The 14,971-nt window shown below is 33.1% G+C and overlaps 1 protein-coding gene across 1 annotated transcript in view; it reads left to right on the forward strand.

The window, feature by feature from the left end:
* The window catches only part of CFAP47 (cilia and flagella associated protein 47), a 443,615-nt gene extending 429,252 nt beyond the window's left edge, over positions 1-14,363 (forward strand). The window contains exons 63-64 of the mRNA XM_032286197.1: positions 8,068-8,236; positions 13,829-14,363. Of these exons, the coding sequence (XP_032142088.1) occupies positions 8,068-8,236; positions 13,829-14,041 (382 nt within the window). The 3' untranslated portion in view covers positions 14,042-14,363. The remainder of the gene's footprint in view (positions 1-8,067; positions 8,237-13,828) is intronic.
* The last annotated feature ends 608 nt before the right edge of the window (positions 14,364-14,971 follow it).

The following is a 14,971-nucleotide window of genomic DNA, read 5'->3' on the forward strand; positions in this document are numbered from 1 at the left end:
AGAAGACTGATGAGAGTAGACATCATTGCCATTTTTTCCAAACTTAGGTAGAAAGCATTCAGCCTTTTACCATTACATATGATGTTAGCTGTATAATATTTTAAGGTAACTTTCAACAGGTGGAGGAATTTGTTCATCTTTGTATTAGTTTCCTAGAGCTGCTGTAACAAACTACCAAAAACTAGGTGGCTTAAAACAACAGAAATTTATCTTCTCACAGTTTTGGAGATTAGAAATTTAAAAAATAAGGTGTCAGCAGAGCCATGCTTTCTCTCTAGGCTCTAGGGAAGAATCTGATCTATGAATTTCTCTTAGCTTCTGGTGTTGCCAGCTATCCTTAGGGTTAATTGGTGTGTACATATATCACTCCAATCCCTGCCTTCATCATCACATGCCATTCTCTCTGTGTGTCCCTGTCTGTATATCTTCTCCTCTTCTTATAAAACCAGTTATATTGCATTAAAAATTCATAATGACCTCATCCTGGCTTGATTGCATCTGATATGACTCTATATTAAAATAAGGTCATATTCATAGGCACTGAAGTTAGGACTTCAACATATATTTGGGGAAACAATTCCTAATTCCCCTATTTCTAATTTTTTTGAAGGTCTTACCAAGAATGTGTGTTTATGTCAAATGCTTCGTCTGCACCAATTGATAATATAATGCCATTTTTCTTATGTAGCTTATTGAAATGCTGGGTTACATTGATTGAATTTAAAAATATTGAACAAGATTTACATTCCTGTAATAAAATCCACTTGGTATTGTTATGTATTTTTGTATACATTATTGCATTGAATTTGCTCTAATTGGTCATTATTTTTTGTGTCTAACTACATAGAGGTATTGGGCTGTAGTTTGATTTTTAATTTTAAGTTTTTAATTTTAATTATTATTATGGCATTCTTTTTGTCTGGTTTTCCCATCTGATTAATGCTGTTCTCAAAAACATGAGTTAGAAATGTCCCCTCCTCTTCCATTTTTTGAAAGATAATGTTTAGAATTGGTTATAATTATCTTTTGAATGTTTCGGTAGAATTATCCACTGAAATCATCTGAGACTGAAGATTTCTTTTTCAGAAGCTTTTTTAAATTATAGATTTAATTACTCTAAGTTATATGTCAAGTAAGGTAATTTATTTCATACTGGATAGTTTTGGTAGTCTGTGCTTTTCAAGTAATTGTTTCATTTGTTCTAAATTGTCAAATGTGTGTGTGTAAAGTTGTTCAGTGTGCTTTCTTAAGTATCTGTTGAGACTTGCAGAGTCTATGTGATATCTCTTCTTTTATTTCTGAAATTGATCATTTGCGACTTCTTCTTTTAACCACTACCAGTCATGTTAGAAGTGTGTCAGTTTCATTGAGTTTTGTTAAAGAACCAGCTTTTAGTTTCATTGGTTTTCTCAATTTTTCTGTTTTAAATTGATTTTTGCTCCCATTTTTGTTTTATTTCTTTTAATTATTGTGGATTTATCTTAATTTTCTAGTTTCCTAAAGTGGAAGCTCAGATTGTTGATTTGAGGCCTTTCTTTTTTTCTATTGTATTTAGTATTATAAGTTTCCTTCTGGATACTGCTTTAGCTGTATTTCACAAATTTAGTATGTTGGTTTTTTTCATATTTGTTTAGTATTTTTAGTTCCTTTGATATTTCTTTTTTGACACAGGGATTGTTTAAAAGAGAGACACTTAATTTACAAGTGTTTGAGGATTTTTGTTGTCTTTCTCTTATTGATTTTTAATTAGATTTCATCATGACCAGAAAACATACTCTGTAGAAATTTAATCATTTGAGCTTCTAAGTAATTTGTTTGGGCAGGGGGCCTATGGATAAAAATATAAATCAACAGAATGGAGGTAGATGGAGTGTCCTACAAATGTCTATTAGAGCATGTTTGTTGATGGTTTTATTTAAGGTTTTTTATTTATTTATTTATTTTGCTTTTTTTCCCCTAATTTTCTGTTCAGTAGTTCTAATAATTGATGAGAAAGAGGTGTTGATATCCCTGTATATAATTGTAGATGTATCTTTTTTCCAAGACTGTTTTTGCTATACATGTTATTTATTGATTGATGGACTCCTAACAATTTTACACCTTTATGGGGTACATGTGGTATTATGATACTTGCACACAATGTGTAATGATAAAATCTTGGTGTTTAGGATACCCATCACCTCAAACATTTATTATTTCTTTGTGTTGGGAACATTTGAAATCTTCTGTTCTAGCTATTTTGAAACAAGAAATTATAGTTAACTGTAGTCAGTCTACTATTCTAGCTAACACTAGAACTTATTATTTCTATCTAACTGTATGTTTGTACTCATTCACCAACCTCTCTTTACCCCACCTCCTCACCCATCACCACATCTGGTAACTATCATTGTACTATCTATCTCCATGGGATCAACATTTTTAGCTCTCACCTGTAAGTGAGAACATATGATATTTGTCTTTCTGTACCTGGCTTATTTCGTTAACCTAATGACCTCTATTTTCATCCATGTTGCTGCAAATGAAAGGACTTCATGATTTTTATGGCTGAATAGTATTCCATTGAGTAAATGTGCCTCATTTTCTTTTTCCATGAATCTATTGATGGACGCTTAAGTTGATTTCCTATCATGGTTATTGTGAAAAGTTCTGTAGTAAATAGGGGTGTGCAGGTCTCCATTTGATATATTTGTTTTCTTTCCGTTGGATAAATAACCAATAGGAGGGTTACTAGATCATAAAGTAGTTATAGTTTTAGTTTATCTGAGAAATCTCCATACCATTTTCCATAATGGCTATATTTATTTACATTCCCATAAACAGTATATGAGTTCCCTTTTCTCTGCATCCTTACCAGCATTTATTTTTTCTCTTTTTCCTAATAGCCATTTTAACTAGAGTGAGATGATAGCCTTTTAGGTTTTGATTTGCATTTCTCTGATGATTAATGATGTTGAACGTTTTTAATATACCCATTGATCACTTGTAAGTCTTCTTTTGACAGATGTCTGTTCAGATCCTTTGCACACTTTTTAAAGATGTCAGGATTTGACCACTTCCTTATGAACCCAGTAATATTTCCTTTTTCTTTAGGAAATCAGGAGTAAAATAAGTTCTAAAAAGGAATGACTCCCTGTCCTAGTGACTATACATTTTTTTATGTGTGCTGGGAATACAGGGAAAGGAAAGAAGGACAAAGATGCATGCAAACCCTATGGTGGTAGTGACTCTGTTTCCTAAATTAAATATGTAAAGTGTTAGTGTATCAAAGGGTAATTTTAAACATAATAATACGAAGTATTCTGAAGAATTATTATAAAAACATAACAGTTCAAAGTATCAAAATAATTTAGCTATTCTTAAAATATTTTATGTGCGTATAAGTGATTAGCAAGAAGTAAAACTTTTGAGAAATATAATTTTCTTATTTTTCTGAATATCCTAGTTTTTACTAATGTCTGCCCTTTGTGATAACATTTAAAAATTATTTTCATATAAATGAGCATTATGAATTACACAAAAAACTACAATGTAAATCTTAGGAAATGAGAAATACACCATCCATCTCTTAGCCACTATCACTAAGTCCAACTGAGTTCTGATAAAGTATAGAAATTAGAAACAAATGGTTTCCTAGTAATATAAGCTAATCATATTTTGAAATAATCATTTGGGATCATCTACATAGAAATTGTCTTATTATAAAGCGAAAATCTGTAGATGAGCATTTTCATTAAGAAAACTAATTGTAGGGCTGTGTGTGTGTATATGTATATGTACACACACATATATATATATAACCACAGACCTGAATACATATAACTTAAGAAATCTTCAGTGAATCATGCTGCCCACATTGTTTAAACCCTCTCTAATTCATTAACACTTTTACACCACAGCTGGGTCTCCATTTATTTCTAACAATAACAATAAAGCTACTGTCTTAAAAAAAATGATGGCAGCTGGGCACGGTGGCTCACTTCTGTAATCATAGCACTTTGGGAGACTGAGATGGGCAAATTACCTGAGGTCAGAAGTTCAAGACCAGCCTGGCCAACATGGTGAAACCCCATCTCTACTAAAAAAAAAAAAAAAAAAAAAAGGCCTAGTGCAGTGGCATGAACTACTCAGGAGGCTGAGGCAGGAGAATTGCTTAAATCCCAAGGTGGAGGTTGTGGTGAGCCAAAATCGCATCACGGCACTTCAGCAGCCTGGGCGACGGAGCAAGACTTTGTCTAAAAAAAAATAAATAGATAAAATAAATGATGGCACTTTAAAAAACTTGATGAAATTGTTTTGTAAGCAGTTTTCTCAAGGACATTCCACTGACTGAAACAAACAGCTTTCGAATGCTCCAGATGGAGATGAAAAAGTGTTTTTATAATTTCTAAAAACATGTAAAAATTAACAGAAATTTTCCCCTTTGGAAATCTTACATATCTCCTCTATGCATTAGCATCAACTTTCTAGCATTAATCAGTATTTATGTGAGCAGCTATTTTAATTTTCTGAACACAATTATTTTTACCTTAGAGAATGGCTGCCACATTCTTGTCACAAACATATGAAAGGGGATATTTCCCAAGACACAAATTATCTACCATGCTTAATAATATTGTTATCAAGAAAAAGAACTGAAAATAATTTGTTTCCAGTAAAGATCAGAGCTGTGTCAAATTTAGGACAATATGAACTCACTTAAGTGATTATTCATGATCATTCACTGCTGTTTCTAATTTCCTTTTCTGAACTACCTAAGAACAATACAATAATAATAATAATAGTAAATGATTGTCACATACCTATTAAATGTTTAGCATATATAGAATTAATTTAATTTGTATGCTACTACAAACTAGATATCACTGTCACAATTTATCTAAACACACACACACACACACACACACAAATGTTTACACAACCACAGTGAAGAATGAAGTAAGTTCTAGACTTGTCGATGCTTAGTGGGCGGGGTGCACATTTAGGGAAGATGGCTCAACTCCCCCCTCCAATATCTCTGATCCTATCCCAGAGATACCCTTCTTTACATTCCTACCTTATCTTGTCATCCTGTGAATTTAGATTCAGGCCATTCAGGCCATTCTGAACTGTGGCAGGCTAACAAATATGGCAGATTTGCCTAGATATATTTTCCATATCAACATTCCTGAGAAAGCTACTAAACATTCCTGTTCTCTTAGAGAGTTATATTCATCATTAGCTTTGGCAGCTGCAGGCAGAATAAGTATCTTACATCTTATGGGAAAGTATAATTTAAGGAATGCCATATAAAGGAAGATATATAAAAATCTTTATATATAAATTATGAATAGATTATATAAATTATGAATATGCTATAATATGAATATATTATATTCATGTATTTATATATAGATATATAAAATATATATTTTATATAGCTTTTTATATAAATTCTATATATTTATATAATCTATATTTTTATATAAAATTGATATAATTTATATAAATATCTGTCCTCAGTAGAGTTTGTACTTGTATCAGAGTCTTATCCTTTTCAATTAAGATTATTTTAAAATCATACTTCACTATCCCCATTCGTAGTCACCCTCCTCACCAGCACTGTACACACAAACCCTTAATATTGAAACAGAGAAGCTCTATTTTCATCTGATTTTTAAATTTGTGCTTCTTTGTAGCTTGCTTGAACATAGAAAAAAATATAAACCAAGAAATAGAAACCTTGCAAACCACTGGGTGAAGAAAAATCTTTTGGAAGCCATCTTGACCTCTATTAAAAGGGGACTGTTGGGGCTATTTATCAGAAATCTTGGTGTAGATGTATATAGAACTTTACAAGTTAGAAAGAGTCACATAGTTGAGGCAGTGCCAACAAAGAACAAAAAAACAGGTTTGGAAGTAACCAGGGCAATATCGCCCCTCTTAGGCGGCATTTGAAAATGCCTGGGGTACTGTTGGTTTGCTTCTATAGACATAAAGCATTATACTTCCACCAACAGTGTATGTGTGTTCCATTTTCTCTGCAACCTCATCAGCATGTTATTTTCCTTTGACCTTTTAATAATGGCCATTCTGATTGATGTGAGATGGTATGTCATTGTGGTTTTGATTTGCATTTCTTACATTATTTGTGATGTTAAACATTTTTTCATATGCTCTTTGGCCACATGTATATCTTCTATTGAAAAGTGTCTATTCATGTCCTTTGCCCACTTTTTAATGGGGTTGTTTTCTTCTTGTAAATTTAAGTTTCTTATAGATACTAGATATTAGACCTTTGTCAGATGCATGATTTACCAATATTCTGTTCTGTAGGTTGTTTACTCTGTTGATAGTGTCATTAGCTTTGCAGGAGCTCTTTAGTTTAATTGGATCCCTCTTGTAAAAAAAAAAAATTGTTCTAGTTGCAATTGCTTTTGTCATATTCATCATGAAATCTTTGCTTGTTCTTAGAATGGTATTGCCTGGGTTTTCTTCCAGATATTTTATGATTTGGGGTTTTAAATTTAAGTCTTTAATCCATCCTGAGTTGACTTTTGTATGTGGTATAGGGTAAGGGTCCCACTTCAGTCTTCTGCATATGGCCAGCTAGTTATCCCAGCATAATTTATTGAATGGATAATCCTTTCCCCATTGCTTGTTTTTGTCAGCTTTTTCAAAGATGTCATTATTTCTGGGCTCTCTATTCTGTTCCATTGGTCTATGTGTCTGCTTTTTTCCTAGTACCATCCTGCTTTGGTTGCTGTAGCCTTGTTGCATAGTTTGAATTCTGGTAATGTCATGCCTCTAGCTTTGCTGCTTTTACTTAAGATTCCCTTGGTTATTCAGGTGTTTTTCTAATTCTGTGAAGAATGTCATTGGTAGTTTGATAGGAATAGCATTGAATCTATAAATTGCTTCGGGTAGTATGGCCATTTTAACAATATTGATTCTTCCTATCCATGAGCATGGAGTCTTTTTTCATTTGTTTGTGTCCTATCTGATTTATTTGAGCACTGTTTTGTAATTCTCATTATAGAAATATTTTACTTCTCTGGTTAGCTGTAGTCCTAAGTGTTTTATTCTTTTTGTACAATTGTGAATGAGATCGCATTCTCTCGTCACTTATATTCAACATAGTATTGAAAGCTCTGACCAGAGTTTTCTTGCACAAGTTCTTTTTGCATGGGCACACAGAGCATGTTGTCATATATATTCAACGTTTTTTTAATTTGTGTATTATTATTATTTTATTAATAATATAATAATTTGTGTATTATTATTATTTTGAGACAGAGTTTTGTTCTTGTTGCCTTGGCTAGAGTGCAATGGTGCGATCTTGGCTCACTGCAACCTCGCCTCCTGGGTTCGAGCAATTCTCCTGTCTCAGCCTCCTGAGTAACTGGGATTACAGGCACACACCACCATGCCTTGCTAATTTTTTTGTATTTTTAGTAGAAATGGGGTTTCACCATGTTGGCCAGGCTGGTATTGAACTCCTGACCTCAGATGATCCATCTGCCTTGGCCTCCCAAAGTGCTGGGATTACAAGTGTGAGCCACCGAACCATCTTACTCTGTCACCTGGGCTGGAGTGCAATGGTATGACCTGGGCTCATTGCAACCTCCACCTCTTGGGTTCAAGTGATTCTCTTGCTTCAACCTCCTGGGTAGCTGGGATTATAAGCACACACCACCATGCCCAACTAATTTTTGTACTTTTAGTAGAGATGGGGTTTTGTCATGTTGGCCAGGCTGGTCTTCAATTCCTGACCTCAAGTGATCCACCTGCCTCGGCCTCCCAAAATTCTGGGATTGTAGGAATGAGCCACTGTAGCTGGCTTCTTTGTGCATTAAAAATGTAAGATGTGATTTTTAAAACCTTTAGAATTTTCATTTTGTCACCCTGAGAAGAACAACCCTTTTAAGTAATTTTTTAAAAATACCTCCTCACTATTATTTGGTAAGCATTCAGCATTCATATTTACCTAGGCCTATTGTAGCATAATTTAAATTCTACTCAAGTTCTCACAAAGAGAATGAGATAATGATCAAGTTCAATAAGTTGAATTTTCTACTTTTGTTTCAGATATCCTGAGCCATTCACTGCATACTTCCTACCTGGCAGTGATCCGGAGTTTTTTGTAAGACCAGAGGTTGGAGAACTTGTTCCTTTTAACACAGACGGAACTCCAATCATTGTAGGATTTAAACCTGAAATGTACTGTAGGAAATATACAGCAACATTAGTAATACAGGTGAGTTCTATAAAGGCAATAGTCAAGGATGTTTGATGCAACTAGAGACAGTAAATAAACTAGGAAGAAAAGATTTTACTAAATGGTTACAGGTAAAGAATAACAATTTTGCTGTGTTAAAAAGTCAGCTTATCTCAACTGCTCTCTCTAGGTTTACTCTTCTTTCGTCCAAGAGCAGAATTTTAAGTATGTTATAAAACAAAAAAAATTATCAACACTAGAGGAAAGTTAAAAAAATACTTTTCCTTCCATATTAAGGAACTGTGGAAGAAACAAATAATGACTGTAAAGTGATTTGTATAGTTAGGTATCACTTTCTGTAGCATACCTATTCAAGGACTTCATTAACTTTAGGTTATTCGAGATAGGGATTTTGGAGCCTTTAATTAAGGCAGAGTATTGTCAAGATGTTGAAGTCTAACATAAAAAAGGAATAGAAGATAACATTTATTTTGAATTGAAAAACATGATGTGAGCCATTAATCATCTGTTAAAGTGATCATTTTATTAACAGTTAAGGTAAATACAATTTTGAACATTTATTCAGGAACCAAAGTTGAGCTAAAACATCTCACACATATTTTATAATAAGAACTTCCAGGCTAAGTACAATGTTCAAACCATTTCTGGAAAGATATCTATTACCACTGTCTACTTTCAATAGCAAAGGGACACAGAGCATGTTGTCATATATACACAACTCCTGCTGCAAAAGTGATTTCTAGATTTCTGAATCAAACAATAATTAGGCAGTACCATAGGCAGAAAAAATTTATTGTTTTAATCAACAGAGTCAAAATATTGAATAGTGTTTGAGGAAGTTATTTCTATTTTTTTTTTTATTTTTCTAAGAGTCCTTACAATATACGTAGTAAGAAGGTAAAGTGTTTGTTGACATTTTGCACATACCTTGTTGCCTATATTGATACGTAATTTAAAGTGACCATATTGTACTTGCTTGTTTGCTTTAAGGGGATTAAATGGCATCTTTAAAAATATTTTCAAATTAAAATTATATTCATTTTTATCTAGCATACAGTAGGCACTTCTGCAATTAACAGAAAGCTTTACCAACAAAACCTGTGCCCGATTTCTCTATGTTGATTTGACAAATTACTGGCAGCGCAATTAAAGATTTTATGTGAGGGAACAAGTTGTTACATGGAAACAACAGAGAATATGCCATTTTTAGCCTGAAGTGGTACAATTTGATAAAGTTTAGGGAAAATTGAGTTTGAAACATTTTAAAAATCATGATTTTCTTAATTCTACTTTTATTATTGAAAATTCCAAATATGTGCAGAAATAGCATAATTCATCTCCATGCACTAATTATCCAGTATGAACATTTATCAACTTAATGGCCAATTCTGCTTCACCTATATGCCCATGCCCTTCCTACCTTCTCTATAAAGGGTTACCTTGTGCTAAGCATATCCAACACTGTAATTCTTGCCCTACCCCTGACAACCACTAATCTTATAATTTCTAGAACATTATATAAATAGAACCATTAAGTCATTAAAGCATTATCTAAATCAAAAATATTATTTGCATTATCATCTTTATCCTTTTAAATTAATGATTTTAAGTGTTAAGTCAATGTTTGTAACTATATGATCTTCATTTTGCTTCACTTGGAAATAAAAATGATTAAAGAACATGTTAATTAAATATTAGCCCAAACGAGCTTCAATAATCTTGTTCACAAGTTTCACAATTTCCCATTTCATTAAATCACATTTGAAGTTATTAAAAGCTGTCTTTTCCCACTAGTAAACAAGATACATAGCGCTAGCTTTGAGAGACTAAAGTTACTTATTTAGCCTGTTTTACAGAAAGCAGTGCTACTCAAAGAGAGTAGTAAATCTGCTCAATTTTCCATTGGTGTATATGATAAATCTTAGCTTATGAAAATGTGAATATTATAATTATCTAATATAAAATATATGATGCTTTAGCTTTATACTTATATAAAATATTCATGTATTTTATACAGTAATATATAAGATTATATATGATTGTGATTTCATTTATAGTATATAAGTAATATAGTATTTATATAAGTAATATTTATATAGAGATATTCCTGTTATAACTAGAGACATAACCAAACATTGATAATTCCTGTTTGCTTTTAAAGGAATAGATCATTAGGCATGAAACTGTGGGAAATGGCATTGTAAATATCTTGGCTTGTATTTCCTAAGAAGCAGATGTTGAAATAAGGATTGAAATCCAAGTAGCATGTTTACTATGTGATCTCAATTAACAGATGTAAGGAAGACAGGATGTGAGATAGGGAAGGGGAATAACTTTATCCAGGCATCTGCCACAGTGAGCAACTAGAAACAAATCCCATGGGAGATCTCTGGGAAATGGTGTGGAATGCATACCTCAGAGTTTTCACACCTGAAAGATTAAGAAAGTTTGGTTACTTAGACAGTAACTGCCACTATTCCAATCATTGATTGAAGAATGCTCTCAGGGATTGTTCAAACTATGGCACCAGTAGAGAAGCCTTCTGGGGTTTCTGAACAATCTTGAGCCAAAGAGGTGCAAAATTGATCTCTAAAGTTTCACACATATTTTACAATAAGGATTTTCAGGCTAAAGACAACTTTCAATCTCACAATTGAAAGTTGAGGCAGGCAGTAATATGCAAATACCTGAGGGTTGTGGGTGGACACAGACAACATGTGCTAATGGATAATTATCAGTTGTTTCCATTCATATAACTAAGCCTTAAAAATATAGTTTTCTTAATGGTAACTTTGGAAATAAACATATATATACAGCTTTGATTATTCATTCCATGAGATCATTGGCTTTAGCTGATCTCTTTTCAGAACACAGAGACACAACCTAAATGTGGAAAATTCATCTGTTTATTTTTTTTATTTCTTTAAAGAAATAGTTGAGAAATATAATTGTCAATTTGGCATTCTTTTGTTAAAAAATCTATGCGGTAATTCTATGAGATGTTAGTAATATGGAAGTATTAAATTATTCTTATATTATTTTAACTTTTGTTTTGTATTTATATTTTCAATGGGAGATTGGGGATAGAAGATATAAAGTTATATCTTTAAAATGTTTTTCTAAATATACATGGGCAGTTGCTTTTATTTACAGTTAGACTGAAGAAATTTGGCTATATGTAAAACGACTGTAATGTTCAATTTTTATTTCATAAAATAAGCCTATTAGTATTGTATAGCTTTTTGAAATGAAGAGTATGAACAAATTCCATACACATGCACACACACACATGCACACACACGCACACTCAGCGTCACTTATTGTAAAATTTAAATCTTAATTGAATTTCAATAAATATAATTGAGACTTTAATATTTTTAAAAGCAATTATTTTCAAAGTGTCTTGGCGAAGGTGAGGGTACAAGTTCCTGCTTTTAGCTTTCGTATATAACCATCAGGTGTTGAGTAAGGATATAGATCCCCTCATGTAGCTTACTCATGTGTACCCACTAAATGCTGGCCATGCGTACAGGGCCTTTCAGTAACTCCACCATTATTACCAAATGCTAGGCATGGTGTAGGTCTCTTCATTTAGGTCACTCTTTTTTACCCATAAAGTGAGTCAGTGTACTGGAAAATATATTCATATGCATAATCACCAAAATATAGCTTTGTTTTTCAAATTAAACATCCCTATGCAAAATAAAATGATGTTTTACCCAATCATATTATGTTTCCTGGTTTGGTCCACATTTGACACACTGATTCTGAATACGTAATTATTACAAACATTAGATAAATGGACCAGATATGATTAAAATAAGGCTATGACAGTTGTCCAAGACATTCTTGCACTTAATATTAATTGATAGGTATCACACTACACATCAAGCTTAGGGCACTGCAATGAAATGGAAGCAGAAATAAAGATATTCTTCAAAACCAATGAGAACGAAGACACAACATACAAGAACCTCTGGGACACATTTAAAGCAGTGTCTAGAGGGAAATTTATTTATTTATAGCACTAAATGCCCAAATGAGAAGTGAGGAAATACCTAAAATTAACACCCTATTATCACAATTAAAAGAGTTAGAGGAGCAAGATCAAACAAATTCAAAAGCTAACAGAAGATAAGAAAGAACTAAGGTCAGAGCAGAACTGAAGGAGACATTTACGCAGCCAACAAATGTGAAAAAATGCTCATCATCACTGGTTATTAGAGAAATGCAAATCAAAACCACATTGAGATACCATCTCATGCCAGTTACAATGGTGGTCATTAAAAAATCTGGAGACAACAGATGTTGGAGAGGATATGGAAAAATAGGAACACTTTTACACTGTTAGTGGGAGTGTAAATTAGTTCCACCATTGTGGAATACAGTGTGGTGACTCCTCAGGGATCTAGAAATGGAAATACTATTTGACCCAGAAATCCCATTACTGGGTATATACCCAAAGGATTATAAATCATTCTGTTTTAAAGACACATGCACACATATGTTTATTGTGGCACTGATTACAATAGCAAAGACTTTGAACCAACCCAAATGCCTATCAGTGATAGACTGGAAAAAGAAAATGTGGCATGTATATACCATGAAATACTATACAGCCATAAAAAGGATGAGTTCATGTCCTTTGCAGGGACATGGATGAATTTGGAAACCATCATTCTCAGCAAACTAACATGAGAGCATAAAACTAAATACCACATGTTCTCACTCATAAGTGGGTGTTGAACAATAAGGACACATGGACACAGAGAGGGGAACATCACACACTGGGGTCTGTTGGGGGGTGGGGAGCTAGGGGAGAGATAGCAAGGGGTGGGGAGATTGGGGAGGGATAACATTAGGAGAAATACCTAATGCAGGTAATTGGGGGATGGAGGCAGCGAACCACCATGGCATGTGTATACCTATGTAACAATCCTGCAAGATCTGCACATGTACCCCAGAACTTAAAAACTAACAAATATTTTTTAAAAAATACAAAAATTAGCCAGGTGTGTTAGCACATACCTGTAATCTCAGCTACTTGGGTGGCTGAGGCATGAGAATTGATTGAACCCATGTGATGGAGGTTGCAGTGAGCCAAGGTAGTGCCACTGCACTCCAGCTTGGGTGACAGAGTGAGACCCTGTCTAAAAAACAAAAAATAAAAATAAATAAAATGGTTATACATACTATGTACTTTCATAATCTACAAGCAGCTAAATATATTTTACCAGTCATTTCTATGGCCGCACTTAAATTCTCATGAATGTGTTTATCTTGGAAGGTACTATTTCCATTAGTTGAGGTTCATACTGGACAACAGTCTTATGCAAACCAAATGGATAGCTTTCCCTTATTATCAGATACATGCCTAGTTTACCTACAGGGAGAATCACTGAGAGATTTTTTTACTAAATAATTCTTAGTGCATAAAATGAATTACTTTCTTTATTTTCCACATAATTGTCACTATAAGTGGTTTCAGTTTTGTACTTTTCCCATACTCTACATGGAGAACGGAAAATGTTAATGATAATGAACTTTTCTCTATATGTTTTGAAGTCCCTGGATATTTTAAATAAAATTTCTCTCTTTCTTTGTCTCCAGACAGATGAAATGTTCCGGATGTATAAGATCAATGGATTACCTCCAACTACCATGCCACCGATCAATGCAAAAGCCAGAATTGATGCTACTAACAAGACATTTGACAACATGACAGTTCAGCCGCGTAACTTTGTCCGTGAAAATACTAAGCTCATAAGAAAAAGTATGTCTTCCTCCACCAAGGGTACTTCTACGATGCGGAAGTATAAATAAAATTTTTTCCAACGTATTTCTTTGTCTCATGTAGAATTTTGATGATTATTATTTCATCTTTTGGAATATTTCTGAGGAATAATCGTTTAATTTAATAGGCCTTCTATATTTCATTGTCCTTTAAAATGCAATCTATTCTCTGAATATAACATACTTCATTTCTGAGTTATGAGTGTTTCTTGAAAGTGGACTTTGGTTGCAAATATTGGAATTGGTTCACTTTTAACATGCAGGTGTATATTTGTGGTAAAATGAAATATAATTTAGATGACAACAGTATTTCTAATAACAGTATTGCTGATAAAGCTAAATTTATCATGTAGATATTGCTTGTTGGTCTTTATGTTTTAATTGGCAATTAAAAATTGTGTATATTTATGGTATACAACATATTTTGAAATAGGCATACATTGTAGCATGGTTAGCCTGAGCTAATTAATACACGCATTACCTTACGTACTTAATTTTTGTTGTAAAAACACTTAAAATATACTTTCGTAGCCACTTTCAGGTATATAATACATTGTTATGAACTATTGCCATCATGTTGGACAGCAGATCTCTTGAACTTATTCTTCTTATCTAACTGAAATTTTGTATACTTTAACCAACATCTCCCAATCATCCTGACTTACCCCACCCAACCCCTGGTAATCAGCATTCTACTCTTGTATGAGTTCACTATTTTTAGATTTCAGATATAAATGAGATCATGCAGTATTTGTTTTTCTGTGTCTGGCTTGTTTTACTTAATATCATATCTTCCAGGTTCATCCATGTTGTCACAAATGGCAGGATTTCCTTCTTTTTCAAGGCGGAACGGTATCTCATTGTGTATATATTTCAAATACTAGTGTTGCTATTAAATCTCAGTTTCCCCTGTATATGTTGCTTCTGAGTCTTCAAAATGATGATTAAATTAGCACTCAA

The sequence above is a fragment of the Sapajus apella genome, unplaced genomic scaffold (genome assembly GCF_009761245.1).
Source record: "Sapajus apella isolate SASKATOON/1434 unplaced genomic scaffold, GSC_monkey_1.0 scaffold17, whole genome shotgun sequence".
Lineage (NCBI taxonomy): Eukaryota > Metazoa > Chordata > Mammalia > Primates > Cebidae > Sapajus > Sapajus apella.